The 19,985-nt window shown below is 39.0% G+C and overlaps 1 protein-coding gene across 1 annotated transcript in view; it reads left to right on the top strand.

Moving 5' to 3' along the window:
- The window catches only part of rapgef4b (Rap guanine nucleotide exchange factor 4b), a 57,257-nt gene that overhangs the window by 31,657 nt on the left and 5,615 nt on the right, over positions 1-19,985 (top strand). The window contains exons 5-25 of the mRNA XM_079840672.1: positions 2,083-2,155; positions 2,232-2,296; positions 2,832-2,938; positions 3,028-3,149; positions 6,234-6,417; positions 6,601-6,685; positions 6,779-6,839; positions 7,515-7,591; positions 7,735-7,881; positions 8,024-8,130; positions 8,248-8,333; positions 8,446-8,516; positions 9,686-9,844; positions 10,730-10,818; positions 10,931-10,961; positions 11,136-11,214; positions 13,394-13,540; positions 13,927-14,024; positions 16,865-16,990; positions 17,107-17,285; positions 17,954-18,044. Of these exons, the coding sequence (XP_079696798.1) occupies positions 2,083-2,155; positions 2,232-2,296; positions 2,832-2,938; positions 3,028-3,149; positions 6,234-6,417; positions 6,601-6,685; positions 6,779-6,839; positions 7,515-7,591; positions 7,735-7,881; positions 8,024-8,130; positions 8,248-8,333; positions 8,446-8,516; positions 9,686-9,844; positions 10,730-10,818; positions 10,931-10,961; positions 11,136-11,214; positions 13,394-13,540; positions 13,927-14,024; positions 16,865-16,990; positions 17,107-17,285; positions 17,954-18,044 (2,184 nt within the window). The remainder of the gene's footprint in view (positions 1-2,082; positions 2,156-2,231; positions 2,297-2,831; positions 2,939-3,027; positions 3,150-6,233; positions 6,418-6,600; positions 6,686-6,778; positions 6,840-7,514; positions 7,592-7,734; positions 7,882-8,023; positions 8,131-8,247; positions 8,334-8,445; positions 8,517-9,685; positions 9,845-10,729; positions 10,819-10,930; positions 10,962-11,135; positions 11,215-13,393; positions 13,541-13,926; positions 14,025-16,864; positions 16,991-17,106; positions 17,286-17,953; positions 18,045-19,985) is intronic.

Raw genomic sequence — 19,985 nt, 5'->3', positions numbered from 1 at the left:
AAAGTATAGCTAGAATTGTCAACTTTGTATGTTTAACTGCAGAGAAAACAATAAACGCTGAGTGGCAGTGTTTTTTGCTAAACATGCCCACAGCATCCAACAATCAAATTAGAACCGGCCAAAATGTTTTGAAATCGCACCCTACCTGATCTAAAAAAAAAATAAAAAATAATACAGTCTTTCACTCTGCCATTTGTCCATTTGAGGCTTTTCAAATTGTGTGCGACTGTGCGAGGAAAACCGGTAGTTATATGGGAAATCAGACATTAGCCGATTTCACACAGCAATCCTCGGAAATTTCCAGGAAATTAGCAGAATGACTTTACTTGTAAATACACAAATATGCTGTTTACACAAACGTTCTGGCTTTTTACCGGTAAGAGACCGTTTACACATCAGCAGGAAAATACCGGTAAATTCTGTGATGTCAGCCATCTTTAAACGCTGTGCTGTTGTCTTCATTCAGTCGTGTAGGGCAGAATGAATGTAGGGCAGTCGTGGCCTAATGGTTAGAGAGTCGAACTTGCAACATGAGGGTTCGAATCTCATGTCCGGAAGGATTTGTCGGTGGGGGGAGTGAAGAACCAGCCCCTCCTCCACCCTCAATACCATGATTGAGGTGAGACCCTTGAGCAAGGCACCAAACCCCCAATTTCTCCCCGGGCGCCGCAGCAATATGGCTGCCCCCTGCTCTGGGTGTGTGTGCACTTGGATGGGTTAAATGCAGAGCACTAATTCCAAGTATGGGTCCCCATTCTTTGCCACACTTCACTTCACTCACTTCCCTTCACTTCATTCGCACTTTAGCTTCACTATCTGTTCAATTTGTCAACATATTTTGACATCTGAGTGAAAGGCATGGGGGGGTGATCAAACAGAATGCGTTTTTGCGCTTAAAAACACAAGACACTTGTAATAGTAGCCTATCCCAGGAGGTTTTCAAACTGGTGTCTGGGGAGCCCCAGGGGTCCTCCAGAAGGTTCTAAGGGGTCCCCAGAAAATTTCAGAGAATAAAAAGACAAAGCAAAAATGGTTAAAGTCTACCAAACATTTTCTAAAAGTTTCATTTCTAAATGTTTCTCTCCTTTCTTGCCGTATACTCTTTCCAAATTGTATCTTTCTAGTGTGTTTTTCTCACTATAGTCCCCTTTATCTTGCTCACTGGGGTTCTTAACGCAGTACATAAGCTGCTTACATACATTTATTGTGAAAGTTGCTTTTTCAAATAATTTTTAATTGAAAATGTTCTTCAGGTTTATACATCCAACATTAAGTATAGCCAATTTAAGTTTGGAAACAATGCCACCCCTACTATTTAACAGTTTAAATGTTTTTTCATAAAAATATATGGATTCTAGGAAGGGGGTCCCTCAGGTTCATCATATTCTGGGGTCCTTGGGATCATAAAGTTTGAAAACCCCTGGCCTATCCAACTGCAGAGCGCAACGCTGATGAATGGAAAAGAAGGCTGGGTCTCGTACGCAACACGTTGGAAAAAGCTGTGCGGTCAAAGATGATCATTTAGTGCAATATTTAAATAGAAAAACAGGCTCCTCCTATTGAATCTTCGACTATTCGGGGTCACCCGTACAATTGTAAAAAATAAATTAAAAAAAGTCACAATTATCTTTTACATTTTTTTATCCATGGCGGAAACAAGCTTCCATAGTAAATTCCATTCACACTGGTTGAATAAATCAACTTCTCAGCCATTTTTTGTATTATGTAAAAAGACTTCCAGGTGCAGTATAATGTGTGTGTGTTTGAGCTCTAGGTGAGTTTGGGCCGGAATCAGTGTCTCATTCATTGCCTGCTGTTCCTCAGCTGCATGTGGCACCACGTCACCGATCACCATGGCGATATGGAGAGAAAAAGAATGAAAACATCTGAATATTCATAGTGATCATTCCCAAGCTACAAAAGACTTCAATCTGATTGGTGGAGCTCAGTGTTTTTACTATAGAGCTTTTACTTTTAATGACGTAAAGGCAGTCATTTCACCTGTATGAAAATGACTCAGTACAGCTTTGAGGTATTGCGGGGTTGGAATAAATTTTCATTGTGTTATTTTTTATGTTGCAGAAATACAGGCAGTGCATGGCCGGGCTTCTCGCCCCGCCGTACGGAGTGATGGACAGTGGGGCTACAAATGACAGTGAGCATCACACGCAAACATACACATGCACACAAGACACAAGGATTTCTCAGCAATTTCTTTCTGTTTGACGCAGGAATGCCAGACAAAGAGAATCTCAACAGCGACCCTCTCAATTTTATGTCAAAAAACCTGAATAAGGTAGGATTGTCCTACATGTTCCCATTCGTCACCTTTACATTTGAATGGGTTATATAGAATCAATTGTGCTTTTATTTATTTATTTGTTGTCCGTTTTGTAAAAATTAATATTCACATTCGCAATGTAGTGATTTGTCTATGTCTGTGTTGATTACTGCCCCTGTACTTTGGACAATAAATATAATATATTTATTATAAATTATTATAAATATTTATGATAAAAACTTTTTTAATTGATCTGCCACTGTTTCCTGGGAGTGACCGAAGAACAATTTTGATGATTCATTTGGCAGTAATTCCCATTTCCATCCACATAACTCAAGACCGCATACTGTCATCACCTCAATTTGATGCTAATTTTTTATAATGAATTAAATTAAAAAATCTTTTGAAAAATATATTTTGTCATTTATGCTTGCAAATTGAGTTATTAGATCTCAATGAATGTGTTTTGTGCTGTAATACATCTGAAAATAGGCTGTTTTCTGGGCCTCACTCTCAACTTCCTCTCTCTCTGTTCCGGATTTTGTTTCAGGTCCCATCAGAAAAGATTTTGAGGGCAGAAAAAGTCTTACGTAATGCTATACTGGCCAGAGCTCCCCACATGATCAGAGATAGAAAATATCATCTGAAAACCTACAGGTGTGTGTTGCCTATGACAAATGTTATATCATGGCACATCATATGCAATATTTATTCATTTATAATACACACTGTGGGTGTGTTTTTAGGCAGTGTTGTGTCGGCACGGAGCTGGTCGACTGGCTGCTTCAGCAGAGCTCATGTGTTCACAGTCGAGCTCACGCTGTGGGAATGTGGCAGGTGTTCCTGGAGGAAGGGGTCCTGAATCACGGTACACAACAAACACGTACACCTCTGCCATTTGCTGTTGTCACAGCCAGGTTAAAGCTAGGGTAGGCAATTTCGGAGAGGCTAGCAATAGCAAGCTAGCTTTGAAAGCGTAAGATCCTATCCTCCCTTCAGAGCATCTCCAAAGCCACGCCTCCTCCAAAACATTGAACGCGCACAGCCAAAGCAGAGTCTGCAAAGTGTCACGAGAGACGTCGAGAAACTACCTCATGTCTCAAAGCACATACATTACAGTAATAATGAATGTAAACAACTTACAGAGCTCTTAGTTGTATCACCTGACTGCTACAGATACATTTCAGTGTTGATAGTATTGACATAGAAAAGCAAAAATCAGAGTCTGAGGATGTGAACAGTCACAGGTTGCCATTTCGTAGTTACGGTTATGACATGGCGTAAACGCAGCATAAGTTCATTGTTAAAGGTGCACTATGTAAAAAAAATTCTGTAAAATATCCAAAAACCACTAGGCCAGTGTTATATATTTTGTTCAGTTGAGTATTTCCAATATCCCAAATGTTTCCAACTATTTGTAAATTGTGAGAAAATTGCTATTTTAACCAAGGAACCGGGACGTGTGAGGGAGTCGCCTGTCGATTGCATCATATCTGCGTTACCCTCGGTTTCTGGTTTTATTTAGCAGAAATGCTTTACTCTCACTGCAGTGTGAACTAGTGTCATAGCAGCCGCCGAGCGAATGCACAGAGTAACGTGTCATTTTCACCATACTCAGATGTATCTAATATGATAAACAGAGCTGCGTTACCTCATACTCATGACCGGAAAAGCGGAAGTGGCGACTGTGGCATAATAAAAGTCCCGTCAGCGACTATGCCATAATAACAGTCCCGCTGCTCACGAGGCGTGTTCCGCTCGTCTTATTAACAATCGCTCCAGCGGCCTTGCTTAGCTCCACAACACTCGGTCCTGCTCTGCTTCATACTAAAGTAACATTAATATTCGCATCCATGAACATGATTTTCCACCGGCTGTGAGGTGAAGACCACATCTCCCAAGATTCTGCGCTCAAATATGGCGTCATCAAACTACGCCTTTGTTTTGAACAGGCGACCTCTAGTGGACGGAAAAGTTACATAGTGTAGCTTTAATTTGGTTCAGGAGAAACTGTAAAAGGTGGCTGCTGTTTTGTTTTTGTGCGTGGAGATATGGAAATACATGTTGACAGGCAGGTAGGACATCATATCATTGCATTCAAACATTTTTTCCTGAGACTTCCACTGAAGATATATGTACATGTTTTAATATTTAGACCACTTCTATTATTGATTGCTATTGATTGGATGTGAAGAGTGTTTAAGAAAAACATTGCCTACCCTACCTTTAATAGCTGAGTCATTCCTACTATGCAATACATTTAAAATTGAAATCATATTGCTTAGTTTTCAATGATAAATGATCATATATATATATATTTAAAAGTTCTCTACATTGGTTTGAGTGAATGTTTAATGTTTCTTCATTTCTTTTCTCTGATTGAAATGTACATTTTAAATGTTTTATCGAGAAGATTATTTTAACTGGTGTTGTTTTAGTGTTATTTATGTACTATCATAGCAGTTCATATTTTTCATTAGCTTTCATTTTAATATTAGTTTGTTTTAGTCATTTTGTTATGTGCTTTTGTCATTTTAATATGTTTTTGTTTTTTTAATATTTATATTTAACTTAAGTTATTTTTATTTTAGTTTGAGTAATTTTAGTACTTTAACATATTCCAGTTAGTTGAAATAAAAAATGTTCATGTATTTATTTATTTATTTATTTTATGTATTAATTTATTTTATTTCAGCTTTATTTAAAAAAAAAAAAGATTCTTAAAGGGTTACTTCAGCGATTAGCATTAAGCTTTGTATCAGTAGAAACCCGGTATTTTCTAATGATCGTGCTTCCCCCTTCATATTCCCCTGAGACGAGAGATTTATGTATTTTATGCCTGGAAAAAAGCCTTCGATGACACAAATATCGTCATTTTGTGTCACCGGAGGCTTTTTTGGCCAGAGGCTAGAGACTACAGCCAGTAGTAGGAGCTAGTTCCACATGTTTTCAACCTACCCATAAGGGTGGGATCTCACTCACAGAATGTAAAATGAGCACGGCCGCTCGGGCATTGATAACGGAGCGGTCGGAGCAACGCAAGTGTTTTCAATGAATTCCTATTAAAGTTAAGCTTCCATAGGCATGAGCTGAAAACACGCCAGATGGGACACGCACCGTGAATGAATGAACGACAATGCGGCCGTGCTCCTTTTAGTTTCCGTTTTGAATTAGCGCCAATTCGGGGGTGGGTTGCTTGAATTGTGGGTTCATTAGCCTATTATTCTTAATGAAAAACACAACAACAAAACGGTACAATGACAAACTCATTTGGCTTGTGCTGTATTGAGTAGACACGTTCAGTTTTTAACTGTAGTGTCTGTTCTCTAACTGAACTAAATTATTTTATTACTATAAAAATCAAAACGACGGTGGGGGTGGTGCCGTGATGTAACCGGTGGGAGTGGCCTCGTAGGGCAGCGAAGCAAGTGCATTCTGAGAGTTGTTGTCTTTCATCCATATGAGCCAAAAATAAATTTTCTGGCTTTTCACTAGTCTAGAAGGCACCAACTTCTAAAATAATTTCACATTTCTACTACATAAATGACCCAATTTAAATACACATTCATCTTTCCAGCGGTGAAGTACCTCTTTAAGAGTTTTAGTTAACAATAAAAACACTGATTTTACCAAGTAATCGATTAGGTTTTTTAATTGACTTCAAAATCAATTTACATCTTGTTTTTGCAATGAGGTCTTTAAAGGAGAAAGATATCTGTTAGCATTCCTATTAATCTCAATGACTCTTGCTTAGCTGTCGCAACTGAACATTGAGTTCTATATTGTATAACAGGAATGACCAGATAGTTAAACCAAGTTTGATAAAATCAAAATAATTCCCCATGAACTTACAAAATTACTTTTAAAATGAACTTTTAAAATGACACTAATTAGAGCTTCTGAATAGCTTAATGCACCATATCACATCTCTGTTCTTTTTTTATGTCGACAGTTGACCATGAGCTCAGCTTTCAAGATAAGTACCTTTTTTATCGTTTCCTTGATGATGAGGAAGAGGATGCGGTGTTGCCTAGCGACGATGAGAAACGTGAAGCTGAGGAAGAGCTGCAGGAGACCCTCCTCTTCCTCTCTCAGATCGGCCCTGACGCACACATGCGAATGATCCTCAGGAGACCGTGAGTGACCAACAGCGCCCCCTGCAGTATTGATTCATGTGAAATTAGCATTTTGGTCCCATTGGGACAGGAGTGCTTGATACTGTATGTTACAAACTCTGTTTGCTCTCATATTCTGATATTGTTCATTTTTACTCTTCCCGAACTCCTCCCTTCTTTCTTTGTCCCTCACTCCCTTTATAGGCCAGGTCAAAGAACAGCTGAAGACTTAGAGATTATTTATGATGAGCTGCTGCATATCAAAGCGCTCTCTCATCTATCTAACACTGTAAGACCTCCATACAACCTCTGTGCCTCATTTACACAGTAATGCCAGGTATGAACATACTAACATGAGCTGTGATTGTGCTGCCCCCTGCAGGTGAAGAGAGAGCTCGCTGGTGTCCTCATCTTTGAGTCGCATGCCAAAGCGGGCACTGTCTGTGAGTTTCAATGACTCTTTAATGTTTTTTAGATTCTGATAATTAACGAATACACATTGTATTACTGTTGAAAGATATATATAATCATAGGTTCACTATCATTGAAAGATTTGAGGTCACTACGATTTTTTATGCATTTATTTTTTAATCAAAAATACAGTAAAAAAATACTGTGTATTAATATAATTTTTATAATATTATTATAATAATAAAAAATGTTTTTATTGAGATAAAAAGTTGCAATTATCTTTTAAACTGTTTTATTCATGGCGGAAACAAGCTTCCATAGATTTCTATTAATATATTGCAAAATGCCATTTATTCCTGTGATGGCAAAGTTGAATTTTCAGCATCATTCCTCCAGTCTTCAGTGTCACATGATCCTTCAGAAATCATTCTGATATGCTGATTAGCTGCTTAAGAATCATTTATTATTATCAATGTTGAAAAAAAGTGCGCTGCTTAATATTTTGTGGAAACTGTGATACACTTTTTTCAGTATTCTGTGATATATAGAATTTTTTTAAACAGAAATATTTTGTAACATTAGCAATGCCTTTACTGTCACTTTTGCATCCTTGCTGACTAAAAATATTAATTTCTTTACATTTATTTAGTGTATATACCCAGATTAGCTTAGTTATGTTCACTCTATGTTTGCTTTCTATATTTCAGTGTTTAATCAAGGTGAGGAAGGCACTTCTTGGTATATTATCCAGAAGGGATCAGTAAATGTTGTCATCTATGGCAAGGTAATGTTAGCTTACATTAATTCTCTTAACTTATGTTAATGTTAAATGAGTTATCATTTATTTATGTTGAGTGGTACTAGTGGCAGATGCTATTAGATGATTTCAGACTGACTTCTGTGTGTGTGTGTGTGTGTGTGTTTTAGGGTGTGGTGTGTACGCTGCATGAAGGAGATGATTTTGGCAAATTGGCCCTGGTGAACGACGCCCCCCGCGCTGCATCCATCGTTCTGAGAGAGGACAACTGCCACTTCCTGAGAGTGGACAAAGAGGACTTCAACCGTATACTCAGGGTATACAATCATCTATAAAGCAGTGCTGAGACATACAAACACCAGGATAATGATTCATTTGAAAAAGTTGGTGAATCATTGAACCTTATGGTGGCCAAATTGAATGACATATTTCTTGAGGCATGTATGTTTGTGTGTGTAGGATGTTGAAGCAAACACAGTGCGTCTAAAAGAGCATGACCAGGATGTTCTGGTACTACAGAAGAGTCTCCGGCCCTCCAGCCATGGAAACATCCCAGCCCACTTCAAGTATATGATCACATCCATCAGTCTGCTGAGGATTTCTTTATCCATCAACAATAAATTAATCTATCCATGCATTTATTTAATGCAACTACTTTTCCTGTGTATGTGTTTGCTGGACAGATACACTGTGATGACAGGCAGCCCAGAGAAGATTCTAGAGCATCTGCTGGAGACAATGCGACTGGACATTCATTTCTCTGACCCAGGTACAGAACCTTCTCATTCATCTCTAAATGAGATTTAAGTTATGATTTGATTAATCACCCAACACTTTATATCAGTACATTTTAATAATTCTGCTAATAAATTCCCCGACAGATCCGACTCTGGATGATTTTGTGCTCATGCACTGTGTCTTCATGCCCAACAGCCAGCTGTGCCCTGCCCTTGTGGCCCAATATCCTTCTAGTGGAATCTATCTATCTATCTATCTATCTATCTATCTATCTATCTATCTATCTATCTATCTATCTATCTATCTATCTATCTATCTATCTATCTATCTATCTATCTATCTATCTATCTATCTATCTATCTATCTATCTATCTATCTATCTGTCTGTCTGTCTGTCTGTCTGTCTGTCTGTCTGTCTGTCTGTCTGTCTGTCTGTCTGTCTGTCTGTCTGTCTGTCTGTCTGTCTGTCTGTCTGTCTGTCTGTCTGTCTGTCTGTCTGTCTGTCTGTCTGTCTGTCTGTCTGTCTGTCTGTCTGTCTGTCTGTCTGTCTGTCTATCTATCTATCTTGTCTGTCTGTCTGTCTGTCTATCTATAAATCTGTCTGTCTGTTTATCTATCTATCTATATGTCTGTCTGTCTATCTATCTACATATCTGCCTGTCTATCTATCTGTCTGTCTATCTATCTATATATCTGTCTGTCTATCTATCTATCTATCTATCTATCTATCTATCTATCTATCTATCTATCTATCTATCTATCTATCTATCTATCTATCTATCTATCTATCTATCTATCTATCTATCTATCTATCTATCTATCTATCTATCTATCTATCTATCTATCTATCTGTCTGTCTGTCTGTCTGTCTATCTATCTATCTATCTATCTATCTATCTATCTATCTATCTATCTATCTATCTTTATGTATCTCTGTCTGTCTATCTATCTATATATCTGTCTGTCTATCTATCTGTCTGTCTATCTCTATATCTGTCTGTCTGTCTATCTATCTGTCCGTCCGTCTGTCTATTTATCTGTCCGTCCGTCTGTCTGTCTATCTATCTGTCTGTCTGTCTGTCTGTCTGTCTGTCTGTCTGTCTGTCTGTCTGTCTATCTAAATGTCTGTCTGTCTATCTATCTATCTATCTATCTATCTATCTATCTATCTATCTATCTATCTATCTATCTATCTATCTATCTATCTATCTATCTATCTATCTATCTATCTATCTATCTATCTGTCTGTCTGTCTGTCTGTCTGTCTGTCTGTCTGTCTGTCTGTCTGTCTGTCTGTCTGTCTGTCTGTCTGTCTGTCTGTCTGTATATCTATATCTGTCTGTCTATCAGAACAGCGCACTGTATGCATATGTTCCTTAGCGTTTGTGTACCTACCACTCTCAGGCCTCTCAGGGCTCAGAGCAGGAGCGTCTAGACTACGCTGTTGCCAGCAAGAGACGGGTGCTCAGCTTGGCTCTGCGCTGGGCTGCCCTGCAGGGCCACCATCTGCTTGAGGATGACACTGCGCTCAGCTTTCTGGAGGTTAGAATCATACACAAACACACACATGCGCTGGCATAGAATGAATTACCACCAGTCTGCATGGAGATGTGTCAGAGAGATTGTCAGATTCAATGCATGAATCCGTAAGTGACTATTACAGTTTTTCTCAGTGGCTTTGGTACATTTCTCAGATCAGTAATGAAATTCTAAAAACGACTTGTTCAACCTCCACATCATCTAGTCACTTGTGCACATCATGAAAGCAGTTCCTCATTCTTTTGAACATGCTTTAGTGCATTCGTGGAATTGAAATATACAGTTGCATATTTCTCTTTCAGTATAAAGTAGTCTAAATAAACTTTATACTGATGCATAGCATACTATATCACACACGCATACACATGAATATATGCAGTTTATGTATATATAGTCATGTGTTTTTCATTTATTGACATATGGCAACGACATTTTACAGTAATTTGTTGACAGACCAACAGTAAAAGCGTAACTGTGAATTCTGTCCTGTCTCTTGCGATCAATATCCCATATACATTAATGTGTCCATTTGTACATCTTGTGCAGTTTCAATAACTCATCAAAATCATAGCCATAGTTTACATCTGAAAATTCTGACAGTGTACACTGTTATATTGACAACGTGGCTAAACATTTTGACTATCTTGTTTGTGAACGATGACTCAAGGACTTCTGATATGCTCATTGACATAAACATTTGCTTTTGAGAGATGAACTAAGGATTTTTAGCAAGTTACACACTTTTAGGTAAGCCAATGTGTGGTGCTGTTTGAATTGTTTAGAGGAAATGTATTTACTGATTTTAAGGATGACTTGGGAAATGCTCCAAAACAACTGAGAAAAACTGTAACATGATAAGCATGCTAAACGTGTTTTGTGTGTATGCAGGAGCTGCATGGGTTCGTATCTAATGATGCAAGAGTTTTGCGTCCACTGAAGGAGCTACTGCCTGAGCTTGAGAGGATCATCAAGCAGTAGTAGGTTTTTAGTGTGTTGTGTATGTGCCTTTTGGACTGATATTAGTGCTTTAATGTGAATGGTTAATGTTACTGATGTCCACATATTTGTCTCTTCCTTTTGCTGTCTCAGTCCAGATGATGCACGAACCTCCCAAAAAAAGGTAATGTAGATATGCTTTCTCGCATTTTATGTTTGTTATTTATAGATCTACTGTAAATCTGTGATCTAAATCATGTCGATTGGTAAAAATAATTAATAATCTGCTGTGTCCATATGCATTTTGTTTTAAAGTTTTGCTTTATATTTATTAACTTTTTTCTCTGTGATGTCTTAGCAAAAAGTCCTCCTGCGACAGTTCAGCTCTGGAGAGGAGAGGCTTGCAAAAAAGCAGCCAATGAGGAGCTTTGATGACAGTGAGTAACTGTATCTTATTTAAACCTTAAAATAAACAAAACCCTTAACAATTAAAACAAAGGAAAGTTCCGAGTGTTAAATGCAATGAATATGAAATATAAGGTGCTCACTGCTTCATAATCACTATGTCACAGGTTTTGCACAACCTTTGCAGCTCATGTCAGCTTGACTATGCTGTCAATAACAGCAAAAAAGGACTAAATACCAATAAGAAATACTGACATTCATGTTAATTTTTATTATTTAAACTTTTCACTATTTTTCTGCTCATTTTTAATGCACTTAACAATTTACAGACAGATGGATGGTTGGATGGCATGATAGAACTATTGATTGATAGTTGGATGGATGGATTGATAGAATGATGGGTGGATGGATGAATGGAACAATAGAACAATCAATGGATGGATGGAGGGAGGGATGGAGTGATAGAACGATGGATGGATCGATAAAAGGATGGATAGAACAATAGATCAATCAATGGATGGATGGTTGGATGGCATGATAGAACTATAGATGGATGGTTGGTTGGTTGGATGGATGGATGGATGGATGGATGGATGGATGGATTGATAGAATGATGGATGTATGGTTGGATGGCATGATAGAACTATTGATTGATAGTTGGATGGATGGATTGATAGAAAGATGGGTGGATGGATGAATGGAACAATAGAATGATGGACAGATGGATGGAACGATAGAACGATGGATGGATGGAATGATAGAACTATTGATGGATGGATGGATGGATAGATTGGGGAATGGAACAATAGAACAATAAATGGATTGAGGGATGGATGGAATGTTAGAACTATGGATGGATGGTTGGTTGGATGGATTGATTGATTGATTGATTGATTGATTGATTGATTGATTGATTGATTGATTGATTGATTGATTGATTGATTGATTGATTGATTGATTGATTGATTGATTGATTGATTGATTGATTGATTGATTGACAGAACAATGGATGGATGGTTGAATGGAATGATAGAACAACATATGGATGGATGGATGGATGGATGGATGATGGAATGATAGAACGACGGATGGCTGGATGGATGGAACAATAGAATGATGGATGGATGGTTCGATGGCATGATAGAACTACAGATTGATGGTGGTTGGTTGGTTGGATGGATGGATTAATAGAATGATGGATGTATAGATGGATGGATGGTTGGATGGCATGATAGAACTATTGATTGATAGGTGGATGGATGGATTGATAGAGTGATGGGTGGATGGAACGATAGAACGACGGATGGATGGATGGAATGATAGAACTATTGATGGATGGATAGATGGGGAATGGAACAATAGAACAATAAATGGATGGAGGGATGGAATGTTAGAACTATGGATGGATGGTTGGATGGATGGATTGATAGAACAATGGATGGATGGTTGAATGGAATGATAGAACGACATATGGATGGATGGATGGAAGGATGGATGGATCGATGGATCGAAGGATGGATGGATGGATGGATGGGTGATGCAACGATAGAACGACGGATGGCTGGATGGATGGAACAGTAGAATGATGGACGGATGGATGGATGGAACGATAGAACGACGGATGGATGGATGGAATGATAGAACTATTGATGAATGGATAGATGGGGAATGGAACAATAGAACAATAAATGGATGGAGGGATGGATGGAATGTTAGAACTAGGGATGGATAGTTGGTTGGATGGATGGATTGACAGAACAATGGATGGATGGTTGAATGCAATGATAGAATGACATATGGATGGATGGATGATGCAATGATAGAACGATGGATGGCTGGATGGATGGAACAATAGAATGATGGATGGTTCGATGGCATGATAGAACTATAGATTGATGGTTGGTTGGTTGGATGGATGAATGGATTGATAGAACAATATATGGAGAAATGGAACGATAGAACGGATGGCTGGATGGATGGAACAATAGAATGATGGATGGATGGATGGATGGATGGATGGATGGATGGATGGATGGATGGATGGATGGATGGATGGCATGATAGAACTATAGATTGATGATGGATGAATAGAACAATAGAACAACGGATGGATGAATGGAACAATAAAATTATGGATGGATGGATGGATGGATGGGTCAATCAATCGTTTAAATGACCTCTCTTCGTCTTTGTCTTTCCATGGGTGTGTAGTTCTCTTGAAGGTGTACTGCAGTGATCACACTTACACTACTATTCGTGTTCCTGTGCTGGGCACGGGGAGAGAGGTGACTGCAGCTGTAGCGGATAAACTGGGATCGACTGAAGAGCTGCTTTTGATAAACCTCAGCGCATCTGGAGGTGGTCCACATACATGCACACACACACACACACACACACACACACACACACATGATGAAATATTAGTTGCCCCTGGAGATGTGACAAACAAATACACACAAAACTTTGTAGAATATTTTGTTGCTCTAGCAACATTCTGTATTGAATCACTCTATTCTGTATGATGTATCCACCTCAGATCAGTTTCAAATTAAACATTTCAGAAAGTACTAGTGAAAGTGTAAATTGTATAATAGGTTGAAGTTTATGTGGTAGTCTAAAGATTAAAGATAGTAAATAAAGTTCATAAAATCTATAAGATTTATAAGGTGTTGATCTTGTACAGCTGAAAAGTGTTCAGAATGTGATTTGTGGTCTGACTAATGCAGAGCTTTATTTCTTTACAGAAAAGCAGATTTTAAAGCCCAATGATGTATCAGTGTTCCAGTCGCTGGGAGTGAACGGACGATTGTTTGCGTGTTCCAGAGAACAGCTTGATTCACTGGTGAGATCAAATGTAGAGTATTTGGACACTTAAGGCCGCTACATACTCCACAAGAACAGAGAAAAAAGTTCTCGCTCCCAGGGCTGCGAGAACAAAATGACGTCATTTTGTTCTCGGAGCCCTGGTTTGGGAGTTCTCGCAGCTCGTTCTCGACACATCGTCCGAGCAGAACTTTTTTCTTGTAGGTGTCCGAGAACGATTGTGTGATTGGTCAGGATCTTAAAGTAGGCGGGGTTAATGCGGAGAAACGGAAATGTTCGGCACCTGCTTTTCTCGTGAAGTATGGAATGTACTGGCCAGAACAAACTTTGTTCTTGTTCTTGCCACCTCGAGAAAACGAACAAATTTCTTTGTTCTTGCAGAGTATGTACCAAGCTTTAAAGCACACTTACAAATGTCATTCCATTAGACCAAAGGTTCTTCCACACCAGACTCATACATTTGAGCATCTAGTGTATTTTAAAGTGCCCCTGTTATGCTATTTTGTATCGTACCTTTCATGTAGTTTCATGTAATATATCTGTTTCAAAGATCAAAGTGCACAATAAGTGGAGTTATTGTCTCCCAAAAGAAAGAGCAGAATCTGAAATGCCTGAAACGAGTCGTCAAATATTCCAGCCTTACTTCCTGCACGAGGTTTGTAACAAATTTGCCAATAATGCCAGCCTATCGTCTTCATTGGCTGCCCATGAATAACGTCTTTTTTGAGCCACCCTCGAACGCTAGTTGTATGTAGCTTTCCTATAGCTCAAACAGTAGAGCATGGCGCTAGCAACACCAAGGTCATGGGTTCGATTCCCAGGGAAAGCAAGAATCGACAAAATGTAAAATGTGTACCTTGAATGCAATGTAAGTCGCTTTGGATAAAAGCGTCTGCCAAATGCGTAAATGTATGTGAGGCTTGGAAGAGTTTGGTTTCTGTTGTTGACATGTTGAGAAAACGCTGTTTTCTGTGCTGCGAGAGCAGAACCACTTTACATGCACATCCGAAGGATGAGGACTCAGGCTCGAATTGATACAGTAAAACTGATGGCATCATTACTTTTCATATGCAAGTTCATATACTAAATATTAATGGGTCTATATAACTATGGACGGAAAAATTAATGGATAGGAGGATGGATGGATGGGTGGATGGAGGATTGGAATGATAGAACTATGGATTGATGGATGGAGGGATTAATTGAACAATGGATGGATGAATGGAACAATAGAACGACGGATGGCTGGCTGAACGGATGGATGGAACAATAGAATGATGGATGGAACGATAGAACTATGGAAGGATGGATTGATAGAACAATGGATGAATTAATGGAACAATAGAACATCGGATGGCTGGCTGAACGGATGGATGGAACAATAGAATGATGAATGGATGGAATGATAGAACTATGGATGGGTGGATGGATGGTTGGATGAATGGATGGATGGATGGATGGATGGATTGAACAATGGATGGATGAATGGAATGATAGAATGGATGGATGGATGGATGGATAGATGCATCCATCATTACTGTTCATATGCAAGTGCTGAGGAAGCCTCTGGAGCTGAAATTCAGATATGGTAATGGGCGTTTGGTTTCCATCACATGCTGTAAGCAGTAGACCAATCTCAACAGACTGGGCCATCTGACCAATCCGATCAGAGTAGTGTAAGGCCCACCCAATCGTCCCAATGACAGCTTACGATTGGTGGGTGAAGGTCTCTTACACGTCTTTTCAGCGGGGCAAAATAATTTAATTCGTTTTATCTGACTCCATTTTATCATGATCTCGAATTTATCTGATTATTCCGTTTAACTCTTTACTCTTATTGAACTTATTAATTCGGTTCTCAGAGACGCACAGGGTCCTCGCACCAGCCATTCATTATGCGGGCCCAAGATCACAAACTTGCCAGTCTTGGTCGCTAGACAGAGGTAAATGACTATACTGTTTTAGAGTGCCGACCTCATGCTTGCTTTCTCTAAAAGTATTGTATTTAGTCCCCATAGATCTGTGTGCACTTGAATTAACATTATAACATTATCTCTAATCAGAGATCATGACCACTACTACAGATATAAGTTGACCAACATTACTCTTCTGATAGTAGCTTTGTTTAGGTCATGACATGGTTTCCCACGTACACTTAGTTAGAGTAACATTATCTTAAACAGAGGTGAGGCTCACTCTATTTAGGTTGGCCGATCAACATTATTGTTGTCCTAAACGGAAATTCCCTTTTTAGCCTTCACAGACACTTACTTGTTCAAGTACACTTGAACTAATGCCAAGAGTAGCTAGAAGAGTATCTAGGAGACACTCAGCGTTATGGGTGACCGATGTAAAGGATTGCGCCCTGAAGTTTCTGCAACATCTCCTTAAATACCAGTACAAAGATAAAAAACTCTGTGAATTTCAACATATGGAGAGGAGAGATGAGGGTGAGGGGAATGAAATGCGAATTAAAGCAATCCTTAGGTGATTAACTCAGCGTGACGTTGTCTCGGACGGGGATGCTAAATGCATAAGAGTGAGTCCAGATGTTAATTTCCTTTATTTTCTCAGAGTCGACATTTCTTATAGTTCTTCCAGTTTTCACAGTCTTACAGTAGGCTCTTGGAAAGGAGGGGTTAAGAAAGACTGGATCATTTATATAACAATTTTAGACCCTGTGAGAAAAGAGGTGATGCTGGATGACCTTGGATGCATGTAAATGTATTGTAGGACACCTCCAAAACAAAATGATGAACCTTTAAAATAGCATAATTGGGGCAACTCTAAGTAAGTGTACAAATTAAGTAGGTTTTTGCATTTGTGTGCATTTAGTAATGACTGTGTATATGTGTATAGAATCCACTTCCAGAGCAGGAGGGTCCCTCCACAGGGTCTATGTCCAGTTTTGAGCTGATGAGCTCTAAAGATCTGGCCTTCCAGATGACCCAGTATGACTGGGAGCTTTTCAGCTGTGTACATGAGGTAAATATGCACTTAGTGATACACACAAACACACACGTCTAGTTTACTATCTTGTGGGGACTCTCCATAGACGTAATGGTTTTTATGCTGTACAAACTGTATATTCTATCCCCTAGTATGAGCTGGTGTATCATACATTCGGACGGCAAGCATACAGACGCTCTACAGCAAATCTGGAGCTGTTTCTGAAGCGCTTTAATCAGGTGCAGCTGTGGGTGGTGACGGAGGTCTGTCTGTGCGGGACGCTCAGCAAACGGGTACAGCTACTCAAGAAGTTCATCAAGATTGCCGCCCAGTGAGTTCTTCAGCACATATATTAAAGGATTAGCTCACTTCAAAATGAAAATTTCCTGATAATTTACTCACCCCCATCTCATCCAAGATGTTGATGTCTCTCTTTCTTCAGTCGAAAAGAAAATACGTTTATTGAGGAAAACATTCCAGGATTTTTCTTCACATAATGGTTTTCAATTGCAACCAAAATGTTGAAGGTCCAAATCAATGCAATTTCAAAGCGCTTTGAAGGGCATCAGAGATTCTGCATGATCCCAGACGAGGAATAGGGTCTTATCTAGTGAAACGATTGGTCATTTAAAAAAAAGAATTACAAATTCATATACTTTTTAACTTAAATTGCTCATCTTGCGCTGCTCTGCGGCCGCCAGTGAAGCCCTTCAAAGCGCTTTGAAATTGCATTGATTTGGACCTTCAACATTTAGCAATTGAAAACCATTATGTGAAGAAAAATCCTGGAATGTTTTCCTCAAAAAACATAATTTCTTTTCGACTGAAGAAAGAAAGACATCAACATCGTAGATGAGAGGGGGGTGAGTAAAATATAAGGAAATTTTCATTTTGAAGTGAACATCCTTTAATTGCACAAAAATCCTGATTTGATTATTTGGATCTGATTTGATGCGTTCAAAATTTGACACTGTGTGCGCTGTGCATTTATTCCCTCAGCTGTAGAGAGTTTAAGAATCTGAACTCTTTCTTCGCCATTATCATGGGCATGTGCAACCCTGCCGTGAGCAGACTCAGCCAGACATGGGAGGTCAGTGCCATATTGCACAACTGAGTCTATTTTAAAACACCTGCCATATTCTTAGAAAAGTATAGATAAACATAAAAATCATAATAATCAAATATTATTAGACTCACTTGACATTTTGGATTTTAGGGTGTGTTCACACTTGACATGTTTGCTTTGATTAAAACGAAATCTAGTGCGATTGCTCTGTTAGTGAGGTTTATTTGAATAACACTATCATCCGAACCCTGTTGTGCACCAAACAAGTGGAAAGAGACCCCTGAAAACAAACCAAAAACAGGATGAAATGTCACAAGATGTGACCCTAAAAAAGACAGAACACTCAGGCAAACCGGGTTCTTCTTGTCGTAGGAGTTATGTTGCCCATTACAGTTCGGTACAGGCGTTGAAACTGCATCTCCTTACAGCAGATTTTCATTTGTGTGTACTGAGGAATTCCTTTCACTGCTTTGACTCCTTTACACATTTTATAAGTTCTCAGCTCGTAAAAATAGTGTCAAATGCACACACATACAATGAGCAAATTTAGCCCAGCACACAGCAATGCTTTAAATGTTTGATAAGTTCTGTCACAAAATATACGTCATAAATATACCTTTTTCTTGGTATCTTTAGGTTCGGTGTTAAAGGGTTAGTTCACCCAAAAATGAAAATAATGTCATTTATTACTCACCCTCATGCCGTTCCACACCCGTAAGACCTCCGTTCATCTTCGGAACACACATTAAGATATTTTTGTTGAAATCCGATGGCTCAGTGAAGCCTGCATAGCCAGCAATGACATTTTCTCTCTCACGATCCATTAATGTTCTAAAAACATATTTAAATCAGTTCATGTGAGTAAAGTGGTTTAATATTAATATTATAAAGCGACGAGAATATTTTTGGTGCGCCAAAAAAACTAAATGACGACTTGTATAGTGATGGCCGATCGAATATTCGGAGCGTTATGAATCAAATATTACTTTGGCTCTACGAACCGCTGACCCTTTAAATACCCACTGAAGTGCCTTGAAACGCGCAGCATTATTCAAAGTGTTGATGTAATTCACCGTTTGCAAAGACCCGCCCCCTTTAGTTACTGTTGCTATGTCCGACAAGCCATGGCGCTCTCTCATTACACACGTTCTCACGTAGAGAAAATACATTGCGGAGCAAAGAGGATAATGGCAACACGCCGACAGACAGGACAGAGCAAGTTACTTTTGATATGAAACAAAGTCTCAACTTTGAAATGGTCATTTTTTAAAGAAATTGAAACAATAAATACCGTTTTGTGACTCTTTAATGTGTCGTGATCGCTGTAGCACCTCAGTTAAAGCTGCTCGTGAACTGATTATCTCTTCCTTCTAGTTCATTGATAAGCATGAAATAAACATGAATGAACACTAAAAGAAATGTTGATTCAACCGCGGAAAGACGTCAGTACACACCGTTTTTATTCTACTAACTCTCCTGACTGCTTTGTCGGGCAAACCGGCAGAATCGGTGATGTGATTGGTTAGATCGCCTGTCAATCAAACTTGCGGCGAAGGGTGAATTTCCACTGAAACAGAAAGACAGGGCGGGATATATCGAACAGCTCCTCCCCTTTTTTTAAATAGCCTATAGCGTTTAGGTTATATCACAGCTCGGCCAGAGCTGCTGAGCTCGGTAAAGCCGCAGTTTCCTACTAATCTCTAACCGTCTCTCCATCACCATATCGCTTTAAAATATAGCCTTCTGTGCAGGATTCAAATGGGTTCGATATGTTATGTGGTCTGCATATGATCCTCTCTGTGCTACCGTGTCTCTGGGCCGGAGCAGACTGTGTGCACGCTGTGGCGGTTCACGTGACATTAAAGTGAAACCACACTTTATTCGCCACAATGGAAAACATATTTACACTGTCTGAATCGTTCCCTATCACCTATATAGTGCTCTATGTGCCATTCACCATGCAGA

The sequence above is a fragment of the Gobio gobio genome (genome assembly GCF_949357685.1).
Source record: "Gobio gobio genome assembly, chromosome: 17".
NCBI lineage: Eukaryota > Metazoa > Chordata > Actinopteri > Cypriniformes > Gobionidae > Gobio > Gobio gobio.
The sequence above is the reverse complement of the archived record's forward strand: the minus strand, read 5'-3'. Positions and strand labels throughout refer to the sequence as shown.